At 40.3% G+C, this 15,452-nt stretch overlaps 1 protein-coding gene across 1 annotated transcript in view; it reads left to right on the top strand.

Moving 5' to 3' along the window:
* Positions 1 to 8,023: 8,023 nt before the first annotated feature.
* Positions 8,024 to 15,452, top strand: part of LUZP4 (leucine zipper protein 4) — a 40,054-nt gene continuing 32,625 nt past the window's right edge. The window contains 2 exon segments of the mRNA XM_086387141.1: positions 8,024 to 8,050; positions 8,258 to 8,377. Coding sequence (XP_086243267.1) covers positions 8,024 to 8,050; positions 8,258 to 8,377 — 147 coding nt within the window.

The following is a 15,452-nucleotide window of genomic DNA, read 5'->3' as shown; positions in this document are numbered from 1 at the left end:
ATTTCTGTGCTTGTGATGGGTTTGTTAAGATTTTCTATTTCTTCCTGGCTCAGTTTTGGAAAGTTATTCTTTTTTAAAAATTTGTCCATTTCTTCCAAGTTGTCCAGTTTATTGGCATATAGTTGCTGATAGTAGTCTCTTATGATCCTTTGTATTTCTGTGTTGTCTGTTGTGATTGCTACATTTTCATATCAAATTTTGTTGATTTGATTCTTCTCCCTTTGTTTCTTGATGAGTCTGGCTAATGGTTTGTCTATTTTATTTATCTTCTCAAAGAACCAGCTTTTGGCTTTGTTGAGTTTTTCTATGGTCTCTTTTGTTTGTTTTGCATTTATTTCTGCCCTAATTTTTATGATTTCTTTCCTTCTATTAACCCCGGGGCGCTTCACTTCTTCCTTTACTAGTTGCTTTAGGTGTAGAGTTAGATTATTTATTTGACTTTTTTCTTGTTTCTTGAGGTAAGCTTGTATTGCTATGAACCTTCCCCTAGCACTGTTTTTACTGAGTCCCATAGGTTTTGGGTTGTTGTGTTTTCATTTTCATTTGTTTCTATGCAGATTTTGATTTCTTATGTGATTCATTGGTTATTAAGAAACGAGTTGTTTAGCCTCCCTATGTTTGTATTTTTAATAGTCTTTTTTTCTCCTGTAGTTGACATCTAATCTTACTGCATTGTGGTCAGAAAAGGTGCTTGGAATTATTTCATTTTTGATTTTTTTGAATTTACCAAGGCTAGACTTACTGCCCAGGATGTGATCTATCCTGAAAAAGGTTCCATGTGCACTTAAGAATAAGGTGAAATTCATTGTTTTGGGGTGAAATGTCCTACAGATATCAATTAGGTCTAACTGTTATGTTGTATCATTTAAAGTTTGTGTTTCCTTGTTAATTTTCTGTTTAGTTGATCTATCCATAGGTGTGAGTGGGGTATTAAAGTCTCCCACTATTATTGTGTTACTGTTAATTTCCCCTTTCATACTTGTTAGCATTTGTCTTACATATTGAAGTGTTCCTATGTTTTGTGCATATATATTTATAATTGTTATATCTTCTTCTTGGATTGATCCTTTGATCATTATGTAGTGTCCTTCTTTGTCTCTTATCACAGTCTTTATTTCAAAGTCTATTTTGTCTGATATGAGTATTGCTTCTCATGCTTTCTTTTGGTTTCTATTCATATGTAATATCTTTTTCCAGCCCTTCACTTCCAGTATGTATGTGTCCCTGGGTTTGAGGTGGGTTTCTTGTAGACAGCATATATAGGGGTCTTGTTTTTGTATCCGTTCATCCAGTCTTTGTGTTTTGGTTGAGGCATTCAACCCATTTACATTTAAGGTAATTTTGGTAAGTATGGTCCCGTTACCATTTACTTTGTTATTTTGGGTTCAAGTTTATGCACCTTTTCTGTGTTTCCTGTCTAGAAAAGATACTTTAGCATTTGTCGAAGAGCTGGTTTAGTGGTGCTGAATTCTCTCAGGTTTTGCTTGTCTATAAAGCTTTTGATTTCTCCTGCATAATTGAATCCTTACTAGGTACAGTAATCTGGGTTGTAGATTTTTGTCTTTCATCACTTTAAGTGTGTCCTGCTATTCCCTTCTGGCTTGAAGAGTTTCTATTGAAAGATCAGCTGTTATTCTTATGGGAATCCCCTTATGTGTTATTTGTTGTTTTTCCCTTGCTGCTTTTAATATTTGTTCTTTGTGTTTGATCTTCATTAATTTGATTAATATGTGTCTTGTGGTGTTTTGCCTTCGGTTTATACTGTTTTGGAGTCTCTGGGTTTCTTGGATTTGGGTGGCTATTTCCTTCCCCATTTTAGGGAAGTTTTCAACTATTATCTCCTCAAGTATTTTCTCATGGTCTTTCTTTTTGTCCTCTTCTTCTGGGACTCCTATGATTCGAATGTTGGGGCATTTAACATTGTCCCAGGGGTCTCTGAGGTTGTTCTCATTTCTTTTAATTCTTTTTTCTTCTTTTCCTCTCTGCTTCATTTATTTGCCCCATTCTATCTTCCACCTCACTTATCCTATCTTCTGCCTCAGTTATTCTACTGCTGGTTCCCTCCAGAGTGCTTTAGATCTCAGTTATTGCATTATTCATTATTGATTGACTCTTTTATTTCTTCTAGGTCCTTGTTAAACATTTCTTGCATCTTCTCAATCCTAGTCTCCAGACTATTTCTCTGTAACTCCATTTTGTTTTCAAGATTTTGGATCATTTTTACTGTCATTATTCTGAATTCTTTTTCAGGTAGACTCTCTATCTCCTCCTTTTTTGTTTGGTTTAGTGGGCATTTATCATGTTCCTTTATCTGCTGAATATTTCTCTGCCTTTTCATCTTGTTTAGATTGATGTGTTTTGGGGTGGCCTTTCTGCATGCTGGACGTTTGTGGTTCCTCTTCATTGTGGAGGTTCCTCACTGTGGCTGGGGTTGGATGAGTGGCTTTTCAAGGTTTCCTGTTTAGGGAAGCTTGCATCGGTGTTCTAGTTGGTGGAGCTGGATCTCTTCTCTCTGGAGTGCAATGAAGTGTCCAGTAGTGAGTTTTGAGGTGTCTATGGATTTGCTGTGGCTTTTGGTCACCTGTATTTCAATTTTCAGTGTTATGTTTATGTATTGTTGGAGTTAGCGTGCTATGTCTTACTCTGAAACTTGTTGGCTCTTGGGTGGAGCTGGGTTTCAGTGTAGGTTGGGAGGCTTTTGGATGAGCTCTTGTCGATTAATGTTCCCTGGAATCAAGAGTTTTCTGCTGTTCTCAAGTTTTGGATTTAAGCCTCCTGACTTTGGCTTTCAGTCTTATTCTTAGAGTAGCCTCAAGACTTCTCCATCCATTCTGAACCAATGATAAAACATCTAGGTTAATGGTGAAAAGATTCTCCACAGTGAAGGACACCCAGAGAGTTTCACAGAGTTACATGGAGAAGAGAAGAAGGAGGAGGGAGATAGAGGTGACCAGGAGAAGAGGGGGAATCAAAATGGATGAGAGTAGTCTAGCCAGTATTCAATTCCCTATGTGCTCCCCACAGTCTGGAACATTCAGAGAGGTTCATGGAGTTACATAGAGGAGTGAAGAGGGAAGAAGAAGATAGAGGTGACCAGAGGGAGAAAAGGAAGATTCGAACAAGAGAGACAGATCTCGCCAGTAATTCTCTAAGCGTTCTCCACAGCCTGGAACATCCAAAGATATTCACAGAGTTGGGTAGAGAAGAGAAGGGGGATGGAGGAGATAGAGCTGACCTGGGGGAGAAAAATGAGGGTCAAAAGGGGAGAGAGCAATTAAGCCAGTAAACACACTCCTAAATAAAAATGGGTACTGAAGATTGGATTCTTAAAAGTAAAAAATTGATAACAAATATCAAAAAGCAAAGATTAAAAATCTAGAATAAAGGTTAGACTCTCAAAAATACAACATTAAAAATACAAAACAAGATCACAAAAATTGTTTTAAAAATATATATGAAATTTTCTTTAAAAATAGGGTTTTTTTTGGCAAGGTAATAGTAGGTTATAAAAATGAAAATTAAAGAAGTAATAAAGAACTTAAAAAAATTTTTAAATGATAATAGCAAAATAGGAATTTCTCTGGAGCTGTTGAAGGCAGTGTGGGGTCAGTTCACTTTCAGATAGTTCCTTGTTCCAGCTTATACTTCTCAAGGTCTGTAGGCCCCTTCAAATGTAGTCAGTGCTAACTACAAGGTTTTAGTCTGTTGCACCAGTCACTTCAAAAGCGGTTCCCTCTTTTTTGTTTTATTTTTGCTTCCTTTCTTTGCAAGTCTCTTCAGTGTCTAATTTCTGCCCTGACACAGGGGGCAATGGTGGCCACTTATTTAGGCTCAGTTGTTCAGTTGTGCTGTGGGGAGGGAGGAATACTGCAAACAAATACCACTGGCATGTGTGGGGAGTGCTTGCAGTGTCTGGGCCACACTGGGTTTGCTCCCACTCATCACGTATGTGCTTTCCTGGTCTACACGGCTCAGGCTTCAGGTTGCTCTGCAGGGGAACTGTCCTAAGCAGGCCCTGGGTTTCTTGCACTTCCCAGGTCTAAGCCACTCAGGTTCAGTTTCTTGGGTACTCCACAAAGGCACAGACTCAGTTGGGCCTGCGTTTTGTGCACTTCCCAGGTCTGAGCAGCTCAGGCGACCAGGTACTTGGCGAGCACATCCTTGCCAGGTGGGCAGTACGTCTTATCACCTCCCGGTTCCAGTCCTTTGGTTTCCTGGGTGTGCTGTGGGAGCACCGTCTAGGTGTACCATGTGTCTCTTCTGGGGATTTAATCTCTGTCTGTGACCCTCCTGGTGGATGTCAACTGTCCAAGATCCCAGGAAGACTTGGTTAGCAACTGGGAGCCTGCTCACAGTTTGGTGGACAATGTCTCTGGGGCTGAGATTGCCCCTCGCCTTCCAACTCTGGCTTTCACCTGCCTGCCTCTCTGCCTCCAGTGGGGGGATGGGCTGGTCCACAGCTGGCTAGCTCTCTCTGGTATTTGCTCAGTCCTTTGTTCTGTGAGCAGGCCAGGTTGTGCCTTATAGCTTTTCATGGGAAAGTTCTCTCTCTCCCTCTTCTCTTTTTTTTTCCCCTCTCTGGCTATCCCACAGTCTGGGTTGCTATCTTACATTAGCTCCCTCAGATTGTCATCAGGGCATTCAGGCCCAGTCCTTACCCTAAGCATGCATCCTGCTCCTTCCTGCTCAGCCCCTGCTCACTGCTGGTGGATGTGAGCATCTGGGCTACTTCTCCACTGGGAGTTGTGGTTAGGCATGTAATCTGTGGGGTTTTTGTGTTCTTTTTTTCTCCTTCCTGGTTATGTTGCCCTCTTAGATTCCAAAACTCTCTACAGACCCACTGGTAAGAGGGTTTACTGGTGTTTGGAAACTTCTCATTCGCAACTCCCTCCCCAGGACTGGTCTCCATCCCTAACTCTTTGTCTCTTTTTTAATCTTTTATATTTTGTCCTACCTCCTTTTGAAGAGAATGGGCTGCCTTTCTGGGTGCCTGGTGTCCTCCACCAGCGTTCAGAAGTTTTTTTTGTGGAATTTGCTCAGCGTTCAAATGATCTTTCGATGAATTTTTGGGGGACAAAGTGGTCCTCCTGTCCTATTCCTCCACCATCATATAGCATTCAAATCAGATCAGATCAGATCAGTCGCTCAGTCATGTCTGACTCTTTGCCACCCCATGAATCACAGCACGCCAGGCCTCCCTGTCCATCACCAACTCCAGGAGTTCACTGAGACTCATGTCCATCGAGTCAGTGATGCCATCCAGCCATCTCATCCTCTGTCGTCCCTTTCTCCTCCTGCCCCCAATCTCTCCCAGCATCAGAGTCTTTTCCAATGAGTCAGCTCCTCTCATGAGGTGGCCAAAGTACTGGAGTTTCAGCTTTAGCATCATTTCTTCCAAAGAAATCCCAGGGCTGATCTTCAGAATGGACTGGTTGGATCTCCTTGCAGTCCAAGGGACTCTCAAGAGTCTTCTCCAACACCACAGTTCAAAACCATCAATTCTTCGGCGCTCAGCCTTCTTCACAGTCCAACTCTCACATCCATACATGACCAGAGGAAAAACCATAGCCTTGACTAGACGAACCTTTGTTGGCAAAGTAATGTCTCTGCTTTTGAATATGCTATCTAGGTTGGTCATAACTTTCTTTCCAAGGAGTAAGAATCTTTTAATTTCATGGCTGCACTGACTTTTCTTAAATCAATTAACATTTCTCCATTTCCAAGATTTCTTCTTGATAACAAAGACAGGAGAATTAAAGGACTAGTAGTTGAGGCAATATGATTAAGAGATAATTGTTCCTCTACTAACTGTTCAAGAACCTGTAACTTTTCATGTGATAGGGGCCACTGCTTATTCTAAATAGGCTCATCAGATTTCAATGTCAATTTAAGTGCTCTTTTTTTGTTGTTCAGCAGTGGCCCCCACTAAAAAGCCTGTGTATTTTGAACAGGATTGTATCTCATATTTGCCATCATTTGTTTAGCTTGAGGAGATATAGTAGGAATTGTTACATAAGCTCCCCATGTCACCAATAGATCTTGTCCTCATAAGTTAATAGGGATATCTGCAATTAAGGGTTTTAAAGTTGCAGATTGTTGTTCAGGACCTGAACAAGTCAAAATATTAGTACTTTTTTGAATATTTTGCATAGTTCCAATTAACATAACAGGAACATCTGTTAAAGGCAAAGAAATTGGCCAATGCTTTTTAGATATTGGACTTCCCTGGTGGCTCAGACAGTAAAGTGTCTGCCTACAATGTGGGAGACCTGGGTTCAATCCCTGGGTCAGGAAGATCTCCTGGAGAAGGAAGTGGCAACCCCATTCCAGTATTCTTGCCTGGAAAATCCCATGGATGGAGGAGCCTGGTAGGCTACTATCAGGGAGTTTCAAAGAGTTGGACATGACTGAGTGACTTCACTCACTTTTAGATATTATAGAAACATCAGCTCCAGTATCTACAAGTCCTGAAAATTGCTTATTATTAATATATACAGATAACGTGGGTCTAGAATCAGATACAAAAGTTTGCCAAAATACCTGTTTTCCTGTACTTCCAAATACTCCAGTTCTTTTAATATGAGATTTACTAGTAGTGATATAAGATAATAATAACAATTGAGCTATATGATCTCCTTTTATTATTTGATAAGGGTACTCTGTTTTTATCATGATAGAAATCTCGCCCTCTTAATCTTCATCTATAATCCCCATTAAGACTTGAACTCCCTTACTTGTTAAACTACTGCATCCTAATAAAAACCCCACACTTCCTTTAGGTATTGGACCTTTAATTGCAGTAGGGATTTTATAAATTCTCATAGCTGGCATAAGAAGTAAATTATCAATGGTGGGGATATCTAGTGCTGTGCTCCTGGAGGTTGTAAGAAGCAGGTCGGTAACCCAGGTGTATGGTTTGGAAGGGCAGGATGAGGTTGCTGCTCGCTGGCTGGGTACACAGAAGAATAACGTTCAGGGTTTGTCGAGAGCTCATATTATTTGATGGGCCATGAGTAGGGCCCTTCTTCCAGTTTCCCGACAAAGGGGATCCATTTTTATGAAATTTAGATCTACACTGATTAGCCCAATGATTGCCTTTATTACAGCAAGGGCATAATCGAGGTGTCTTTTCATTTGTGGGAGTAAGCTTATTAGGTGTATTTTTATTACTCTTGCAATTTTTCTGTACATGTCCTCTCTTACCACAACTAAAGCATTTAACCTCCTGATTCGCTTGTTGTTTCAAGCCCATAATGGCTTGAGCCAACAGTTGCATCTTATAGAGTTCTGTTCCAATATCATGATAAGCCTTAATATAATCCTCTAGAGGCTTTCCTTGTGCTTTGAGAGACTGTAAAACCTTTTGGCATTCTGAATTTGCATTATCATAGGCAAACATCAGTAATAACATATCCCTTAATTCAATTTGAGCAACAGTTCTCACCAGATTTTGTTTTAATCTGGCGATAAAATCCATATAAGGTTCTCCATTAGATTTTTTTTTACATTAACAAAAGAAGGATGAAACTGTCCCAGGGGGCTAACCTTTTCCCATGCCGCAAGACAAGTAAATCTAATATGACTTATAAGTTGATCATCGAATTGTAGTCATCTCTGAATCCCTTGATATGCCCCAACCCCATCCAGGGAAGCCCAAGGGGAGGATTAACACCAGCATTTCTTTGAGCCTGTTGAGAGGCTTCATCCTGCCACCATGTTCAGAACTGTAAAAATTCTGAAGTGGTTAAGCAAGTTCTAGCAATCATTTCCCAATCATACGGAATGAGTAGTTCAGACTGAGCCAACCCTGGAATAAGACCTGTGGTATAAGGAGATGTAGTTCCATATTGCATGCATGCCTGTTTAATCTCCTTAATAGTTTTAAAAGAGAGAGGAGTATGTTCAAATTGTACTTTGCTTTGTGGAAGTTGAGCATTAGATGGCATCTCAGTCATGGTAACAGGCAAAACCAAAACATGGAGGTAGCCTTCCCACCTCGCTGTTCATACAGCTTGCTGAAAAGATGAAAGAGCAGGTGCAGACATCTTTGGTATTGTGACCACAGCTCTAAATACCCCATCATCCCATGGTGTATTGGGATCTAGTGGAGGGGGTTTCTGAACTATAGGGGGCTCTGGCCAAGGAGCCAAAGGCTGTGAGACTGGTGATAAAGGGTAAGTTTCAGGATCTTGTCCAGTACCATAGTTAACATGGGATTTAGGACTCAAAAATCGAGCCTCTCTTTCCCCTTCCAAAGGATTATATTTCCCTTTATCCAGATTTTCATAAATATGAGGGGGCCGGACAGGTGACTACTGAGATGCAGGAGGAGCAGGAGTATCAGATTCTGAATCAGAAGAGTCAGACCATTCAGATTGTAAAGGAGCCAAAGTAGTATAAATAAGGTTACAAAGAGACCACACACTAATAGTAATGGGTTCCCCAGATTAATAGGCTCTATGCAAACAATGCGTCACTTCTTTCCACTCATTAAACGTGAAGTCCCTTTTTCTGGGTCCAACCAGTAACCGTGCTTATGAATTGCCTGAGATAATTCCCGAAAATTCTCTGCCACTTTCACTCCAGAGCTGCACAGTAAGGTTTTTAGAAGCACAATATAGTCAGCATGCTCAGAAGGAGATTGCCCCATTGTATCCCTGATTGACAGATTCATGGGGGTGTACTCACTAAGTACTTTCACTGTCCTCCGATCTCTCGGCTGGAATTCCCCATGTCTTCTGGCACTGCCAAAAAACCTCAAAAGCTACTTGCTCCCTCAGGTCCCTGTTCAGGTGCCAAATGTCGGGACCAGCTCAACAACGAACTGACCTGAGGGAGTGGTGCCACGGAAGAATAAGGAAAAATAAGACTCAGAAATAAAGTGGGGATAAGAGAGCTGATACCATTCGCAGGCAAAAAGCCCAGATCCTAATCCTAACATGCTTTTTATTGTTAACATCTACTTCCTTGTACTTCCTTGTGCTCTAGAGATATCTGCTCTTCACAATCTCAGATTGGGGATAAAGATATACAATGCACAGTCCTCAATGCCAAATCTTCAGGCCTTTCATGACTTTGTTTAGCCCTTCGACTAGTGATGCCCTTTCTCAGTAACTCTCTCAAGGCTCTGGTTATGGGAACAGTCACTAATGGTTTTCCATCAGTCACATCAGTACTTCAACATCTTGTTTTCAAGATGTCTTTCCACGATGTACTTTTTACTGCCCCAAGCCCTTTGCCTGGGGGTGATGAGAAAGTCATTCTTATTTTTCAAAGAAGTCTTGTTAATTATAGTACAGGCCTGTGCATAGCATATTTCCTACAACTTGACTTTCAAAACACTCCATGTTTGGGAGAGTTGTGTTCTAATACCAGTTCTGACATTACTTAACCTTGGGTATATAATTTCCCCTCTCTGGGCCTCAATTGTTTTTCATTTATAAAATGAGGGATTGGTACTTTCCTGCTTAATGTTTCCATTCTAGATTTGGTGTGATTCTAGGCTTCTTTCTACATTTATATTTTAGCTAGTGGTATATTTTAGTCTTATTTCATGAAAGCTGATTTAGGAGGCCATTTAAATTAAACAAATGTGTGAATGATTATTTTCAAGGCAAAAATATGCCCATGACATCCCTTTCATCTTTTAGACAGAGTTTCATTTACCTGTGTTACAGTAAATCTGTAGGGACAGATTTCTGCTGACTGCTGTGTAGCTTGTTTTTCTGCACTCTACTTTGGGGTCCTTATATCTTCCCTTGCACAAGTGATCCTCTTGTACAATTGATGTGAAATTCAATTTTAGGATAAATATAACAAATATGGAAAAATACCAAAGAGAAAATTGAATCTTCTATTAGTTAAATGAATTTTATATAGCAACTGTGGGTGTAGTCATTAAACTTGAACCCATATTATGGGGATGTTTTAAAGAGAAGCCAGTACTATCACTTATGAGTCTAAATTAGGTGAAAGCAGTGATCATTTTAAAGAAAAATTAAATGTCAACACTAGAATAAAATCTTTTTTAGTCTAGAGCAGTGAATGACCTTAGAGTATGGCTAAATAAGTGAGAAAATAATCTATTTTCTGACTCAAAGAGTCTCCTTATTGTAGATTTGGATGGATACCAGAGCATATTTCTACCTTCTGTCTTCTAGAACAATTATTGTGAATCATAATATCTTGATGCTATTGGCCAGGTAGCAGATATGAAACTTTTATCGATTTATCGAATGTGAACTTTGACAATCTCTATTAAACCTATTTGGAAATGACATTTTTATGAAAATCTCATCTTGTGTGAAATGTACCACATTTTGCTGTCTGTAATACTATCGCTATTCACTACTCTTTCTCTGATGTTTGTTCATTCATATTATTAGGGAGTTATATTATATTTGGATTGAGTCAAACTGAGATGGGAAAATGCTTCCATCCAATAATATATTCATTCAAAAGGAAAAGATTTGAAAAGTCCTATGGGATTAATGTGGCACTGTCAGGATGACACTGAAACTGAAGTCTTTATAATGTTATGTGTAAGTTGAACTAATAGAGAAGGATTTGATTTTAGGGAAAGAGGACTCTAGGCATTTGTTTAGCATTTTATATATTCCACTCATGAGTTTAAAAGGATTGTATGACTTGCAGGGTAGTTTGATTCAAAGTTCAAATGGCTTAAGTTCTTTTGGGCAAATAAAGCCACAGACAGGATTTAAAGCCATTCTATAGTTTTCCTGTATAGTACTGTGGTTCAGAACAAGCCTGATAACAGTTGCATAACAAATCTTAGACTGACTGAATCAAGGGGACAGGGCAAAATGGGTGCCTGAATATTGGGTTAAAGGTTGCTATTGTACTAATTGAATGCTAAATTTGACTTTGTGCAATTAATTACAAATAGATTTGAAAGGAAAATGTTATTTTAGTAGGAATACCACATTCAGATGAATGGTCACTAGCCTCAGTGCTGCTGTTTTAATTCTCCAGATAGCTGAGCTTTTGAAGGAGGAAGTGTAGTATAGTGGCAAGGATCTTGGCCTTAGAAGCTGTTCCAGGTTGTTAACATATTAATTTTCTGCCCTCAAGTAAGTCATATAATCTTCTTGAGCCTGTTTTCTTCTTCTTTTTTGTTTGCTATGCTGCCCATAGCCTGTGGGATTTTAGTTTGCCAACCAGGGATTGAATCCAGGCCCTTAGCAGTGAAAGCATGGAGTCCTAACCACTGTACCACTAGCAAACCTCTGTTTTCTTCTTTAAAAATGAGGGTAATCTCTATTGACCTCTAAGGGTGAAGGTACGGTACCTAGTGTATATCAGACACTTAATAAATGTTTGTTCATGTGTTATCCTATTTACTGGGAGTCTCATATGTGCCAAGTACTGTGCCAAGAGCTTTTATGTGGAAATACTCTGTAAACTTTAAAGTATTATTCAATTTAAAGGTGTTATTTATTTATTTTACATTTAAAAATTTTTGGCTGTGCTGCATAGATTGCTAGATCTCAGTTCCCCAACTAGGGATGAACCCAGATCATGGCAGTGAAAGCCCAGAATCCTAAGCACTAGGCCACCAGGGAACTCTCTTAAAGGTGTTATTATTAATCCACATGGTTTACCCATTCATCCATCTGTGTCATGAAACATTAAATAAATATTTCTCAACTATAGGTCTACATGAGCCTTGAGAAATTGTCTCTTTTTTTCTAATCCTTATGTGATTCTAAGATAGAACTTGACATAACTTTTGGTCACTCTGAGGACAGGAAAAGTTTAAAGCCCCTGCAAGTTGTGTTTGAGTGCCACAAGGCAGAGCACACCTTAATGTGAAAACACTTACTTCATTGTAAAAGATACCGGCTCTTCATTTTCTCCTCTCCAGAATTTTTGCTTTTCTATATGGGAAGTCACCCGTTTCATTGGGTCCCTGTAGACTGCATACTGGTTGTTTCAGACCTGATGAGGGAGAAGGGTTGGAGATTCAAACAATCTTCTGTGGTGTCCTGTAAGATGTTCTGATAATGCACTCCCTTTTACAGTTGACCCTTGAACAATATGGGTTTGAACTTTGCGAGTCTATTTTGTTGACTGGAAAAAGAAAGCACAACTTAAAAGTTGAGAATTATATTTAATTTGTCAGACTTTCTGAGGATTTAAGTCCTGAAGACAGCCTCTCAGATAGCTCTGTGGGACTGCTCCAAAGAGGTAAGGGAGGAGCCTTGATATATAGAAAAACCAGGTAGTCAGAACTTCAAAGGATAACTGTTAGTGTAAGAGAACTGCACATTGCAAGTTAATGAGCTTAGTGCTTTTCTGTGTGTATATGCGTGCTCTGTTGTTTCAGTTGTGTCTGACTCTGTGTGACCCGATGGACTGTAGCCCGCCAGGCTCCTCTGTCCACGGGATTCTCCAGGCAAGAGTATTGGAGTGGGTTGCCATTCCTTTCTTCAGGGGATCTTCCCAACCCAGGGATCAAAACCATGTGTCTCTGCATTGGCAGGCTGGTTCTTTACTAGCACCACCTGGGAAGGCCATTTCTCTGTGTGTAAAGATGCAAGAGTCAGGATTCATTGAAATAATTTCTTTGATATACACCTTAACTAACTAGGCCAGAATCCTGTGCTTTTTCTATGCTGGATTCCCTCAGGGTATATGGGTGGGGACTACAGTAGCTGATGGCTTGGTGACAGCAACATTCTTTGTTTACTGATATGGCTAGCAACATTCTTTATTCACACCTTATACTCAGATTTGTTTTAATAGTAAATACTATGGCAGAAAGTGAAAAGGAACTAAAAGCCTCTTGATGAAAGCAAAAGACAAGAGTGAAAAAGTTGGCTTAAAACTCAACATTCAGAAAACGAAGATCATGGCATCTGGTCCCATCACTTCATGGGAAATAGATGGGGAAACAGTGGAAACACTGTCAGACTTTATTTTTGGGGGCTCCAAAATCACAGTAGATGGTGACTGCAGCCATGAAATTAAAAGACGCTTACTCCTTGGAAGAAAAGTTATGACCAACCTAGATAGCATACTGAAAAGCAGAGACATTACTTTGCCAACAAAGGTCCGTCTAGTCAAGGCTATGGTTTTTTCCAGTGGTCATGTATGGATGTGAGAGTTGGACTGTGAAGACAGCTGAGCGCTGAACAATTGATGCTTTTGAACTGTGGTGTTGGAGAAGACTCTTGAGAGTCCCATGGACTGCAAGGAGATCCAACCAGTCCATTTTGAAGGAGATCAGTCCTGGGATTTCTTTGGAAGGAATGATGCTAAAGCTGAAACTCCAATACTTTGGCCACCTCATGCGAAGAGTTGACTCACTGGAAATGACTCTGATGCTGGGAGGGATTGGGGGCAAGAGGAGAAGGGGATGACAGAGGATGAGATGACTGGATGGCATCACTGACTTGATGGACATGAGTCTGGGTGAACTCCGGGAGTTGGTGACGGACAGGGAGGCTTGGTGTGCTGCAATTCATGGGGTCGCAAAGAGTCGGACATGACTGAGCGACTGAACTGAACTGAACTAAACTATAGTGTACACCATCTCTGGTTGATTGAATCCATAGGTCCACAACTGCCGATAGAAAGGCACCATGGATACTGAGGAATCATGTACACGGAGGAGTGGCTATAAGTTATATGCAGATTTTCAACTGCAGGGAGGGTCAGCACTCCAACCCTTATGTTTTTAAGGGGTCAACTGCACTGTAATGAGAAAAAAGTATACAAAAATTTGTACAGATTTTAGATGTAAATTACAGGAGAAACAACAGAGGAAAAATTAAGAAAAGGGAATACATAAAAAATAAAAGGAAAAAAATTAACAATTATGTCTGCAGGAGATGTCACAGCCAATGGCTGCTGAGAGGCATATAGAACAAACACTTAAAATAGGATTGTCAAGAAATGATACTCGATTATTGGGCTTTACCTTGATTTTTACTTTTGGAGATGTGAATCATTTCAAAGAAATTTAGAATCAGATTTTTGGAGACCTAAAGCAGGACTATTACTAAGCAGAATGATAGTTCAGTTCGGTTCGATTCAATCGCTCAGTCGTGTCCGACTCTTTGCGACCCTGTGAATCACAGCACGCCAGGCCTCCCTGTCCATCACCAACTCCCGGAGTTCTCCCAAACTCATGTCCATCAAGTCGGTGATGCCATCCAGCCATCTCATCCTCTGTTGTTCCCTTCTCATCTTGCCCCAATCCCTCCCAGCATCAGAGTCTTTTCCAGTGAGTCAACTCTTCACATGAGGGGGCCAAAGTATTGGAGTTTCAGCTTTAGCATCAGTCCTTCCAATGAACACCCAGGACTGATCTCCTTTAGGATGGACTGGGTGGATCTCCTTGCAGTCCAAGGGACTCTCAAGAGTCTTCTCCAACATCACAGTTCAAAAGCATCAATTCCCTGGTGCTCAGCTTCCTTCACAGTCAAACTCTCACATCCATACATGACCACTGGAAAGACCATAGCCTTGACTAGATGGACCTTTGTTGGCAAAGTAATGTCTCTGCTTTTCAGTATGCTATCTAGGTTGGTCATAACTTTCCTTCCAAGGAGTAAGCATCTTTTAATTTCATGGCTGCAGTCACCATCTGTAGTGATTTTGGAGCCCCCCAAAATAAAGTCTGACTGTTTCCACTGTTTTCCATCTATTTCCCATGAAATGATGGGACCAGATGCTGTGATATTAGTTTTCTGAATGTTGAGTTTTAAGCCAACTTTTTCACTCTTGTCTTTCACTTTCATCAAGAGGTTCTTTAGTTCCTCTCCACTTTGTGCCATAAGGGTGGTGTCATCTGCATATCTGAGGTTATTGATATTTCTCCCGGCAGTCTTGATTCCAGCTTGTGTTTCTTCCAGCCCAGCATTTCTCATGATGTACTCTGCATATAAGTTAAATAAGCAGGCTGACAATATACAGCCATGACATACAACTTTTCCTATTTGGAACCAGTCTATTGTTCCATGTCCAGTTCTAACTGTTGCTTCCTGACCTGCATATAGGTTTCTCAATAGGCAGGTCAGGTGGTCTGGTATTCCCATCTCTTTCAGAATTTTCCACACTTTATTGTGATCCACACAGTCAAAGGCTTTGGGATAGTCAATAAAGCCGAAGTAGATGTTTTTCTGGAACTGTCTTGCTTTTTTGATGATCCAGTGGATGTTGGCAATTTGATCTCTGGTTCCTCTGCTTTTTCTAAAACCGGCTTGAACATTTGGAAGTTCACAGTTCACATATTGCTGAAGCCTGACTTGGAGAATTTTGAGCATTACTTTACTAGCGTGTGAGATAAGTGCAATTGTGTGGTAGTTTGAACATTCTTTGATTGCGTTTCTTTGGGATTGGGATGAAAACTGACCTTTTCCAGTTCTGTGGCCACTGCTGAGTTTTCCAAATTTGCTGGCATATTGAGTACAGCACTTTCAAAGCAT

This window comes from Bos grunniens, chromosome X, assembly GCF_055505025.1.
Source record: "Bos grunniens cultivar Pamir isolate PY7600 chromosome X, Bosgru_T2T1.0, whole genome shotgun sequence".
Lineage (NCBI taxonomy): Eukaryota > Metazoa > Chordata > Mammalia > Artiodactyla > Bovidae > Bos > Bos grunniens.
Note: the sequence above shows the minus strand (reverse complement) of the source record. Positions and strands in the feature narration are given on the sequence as shown.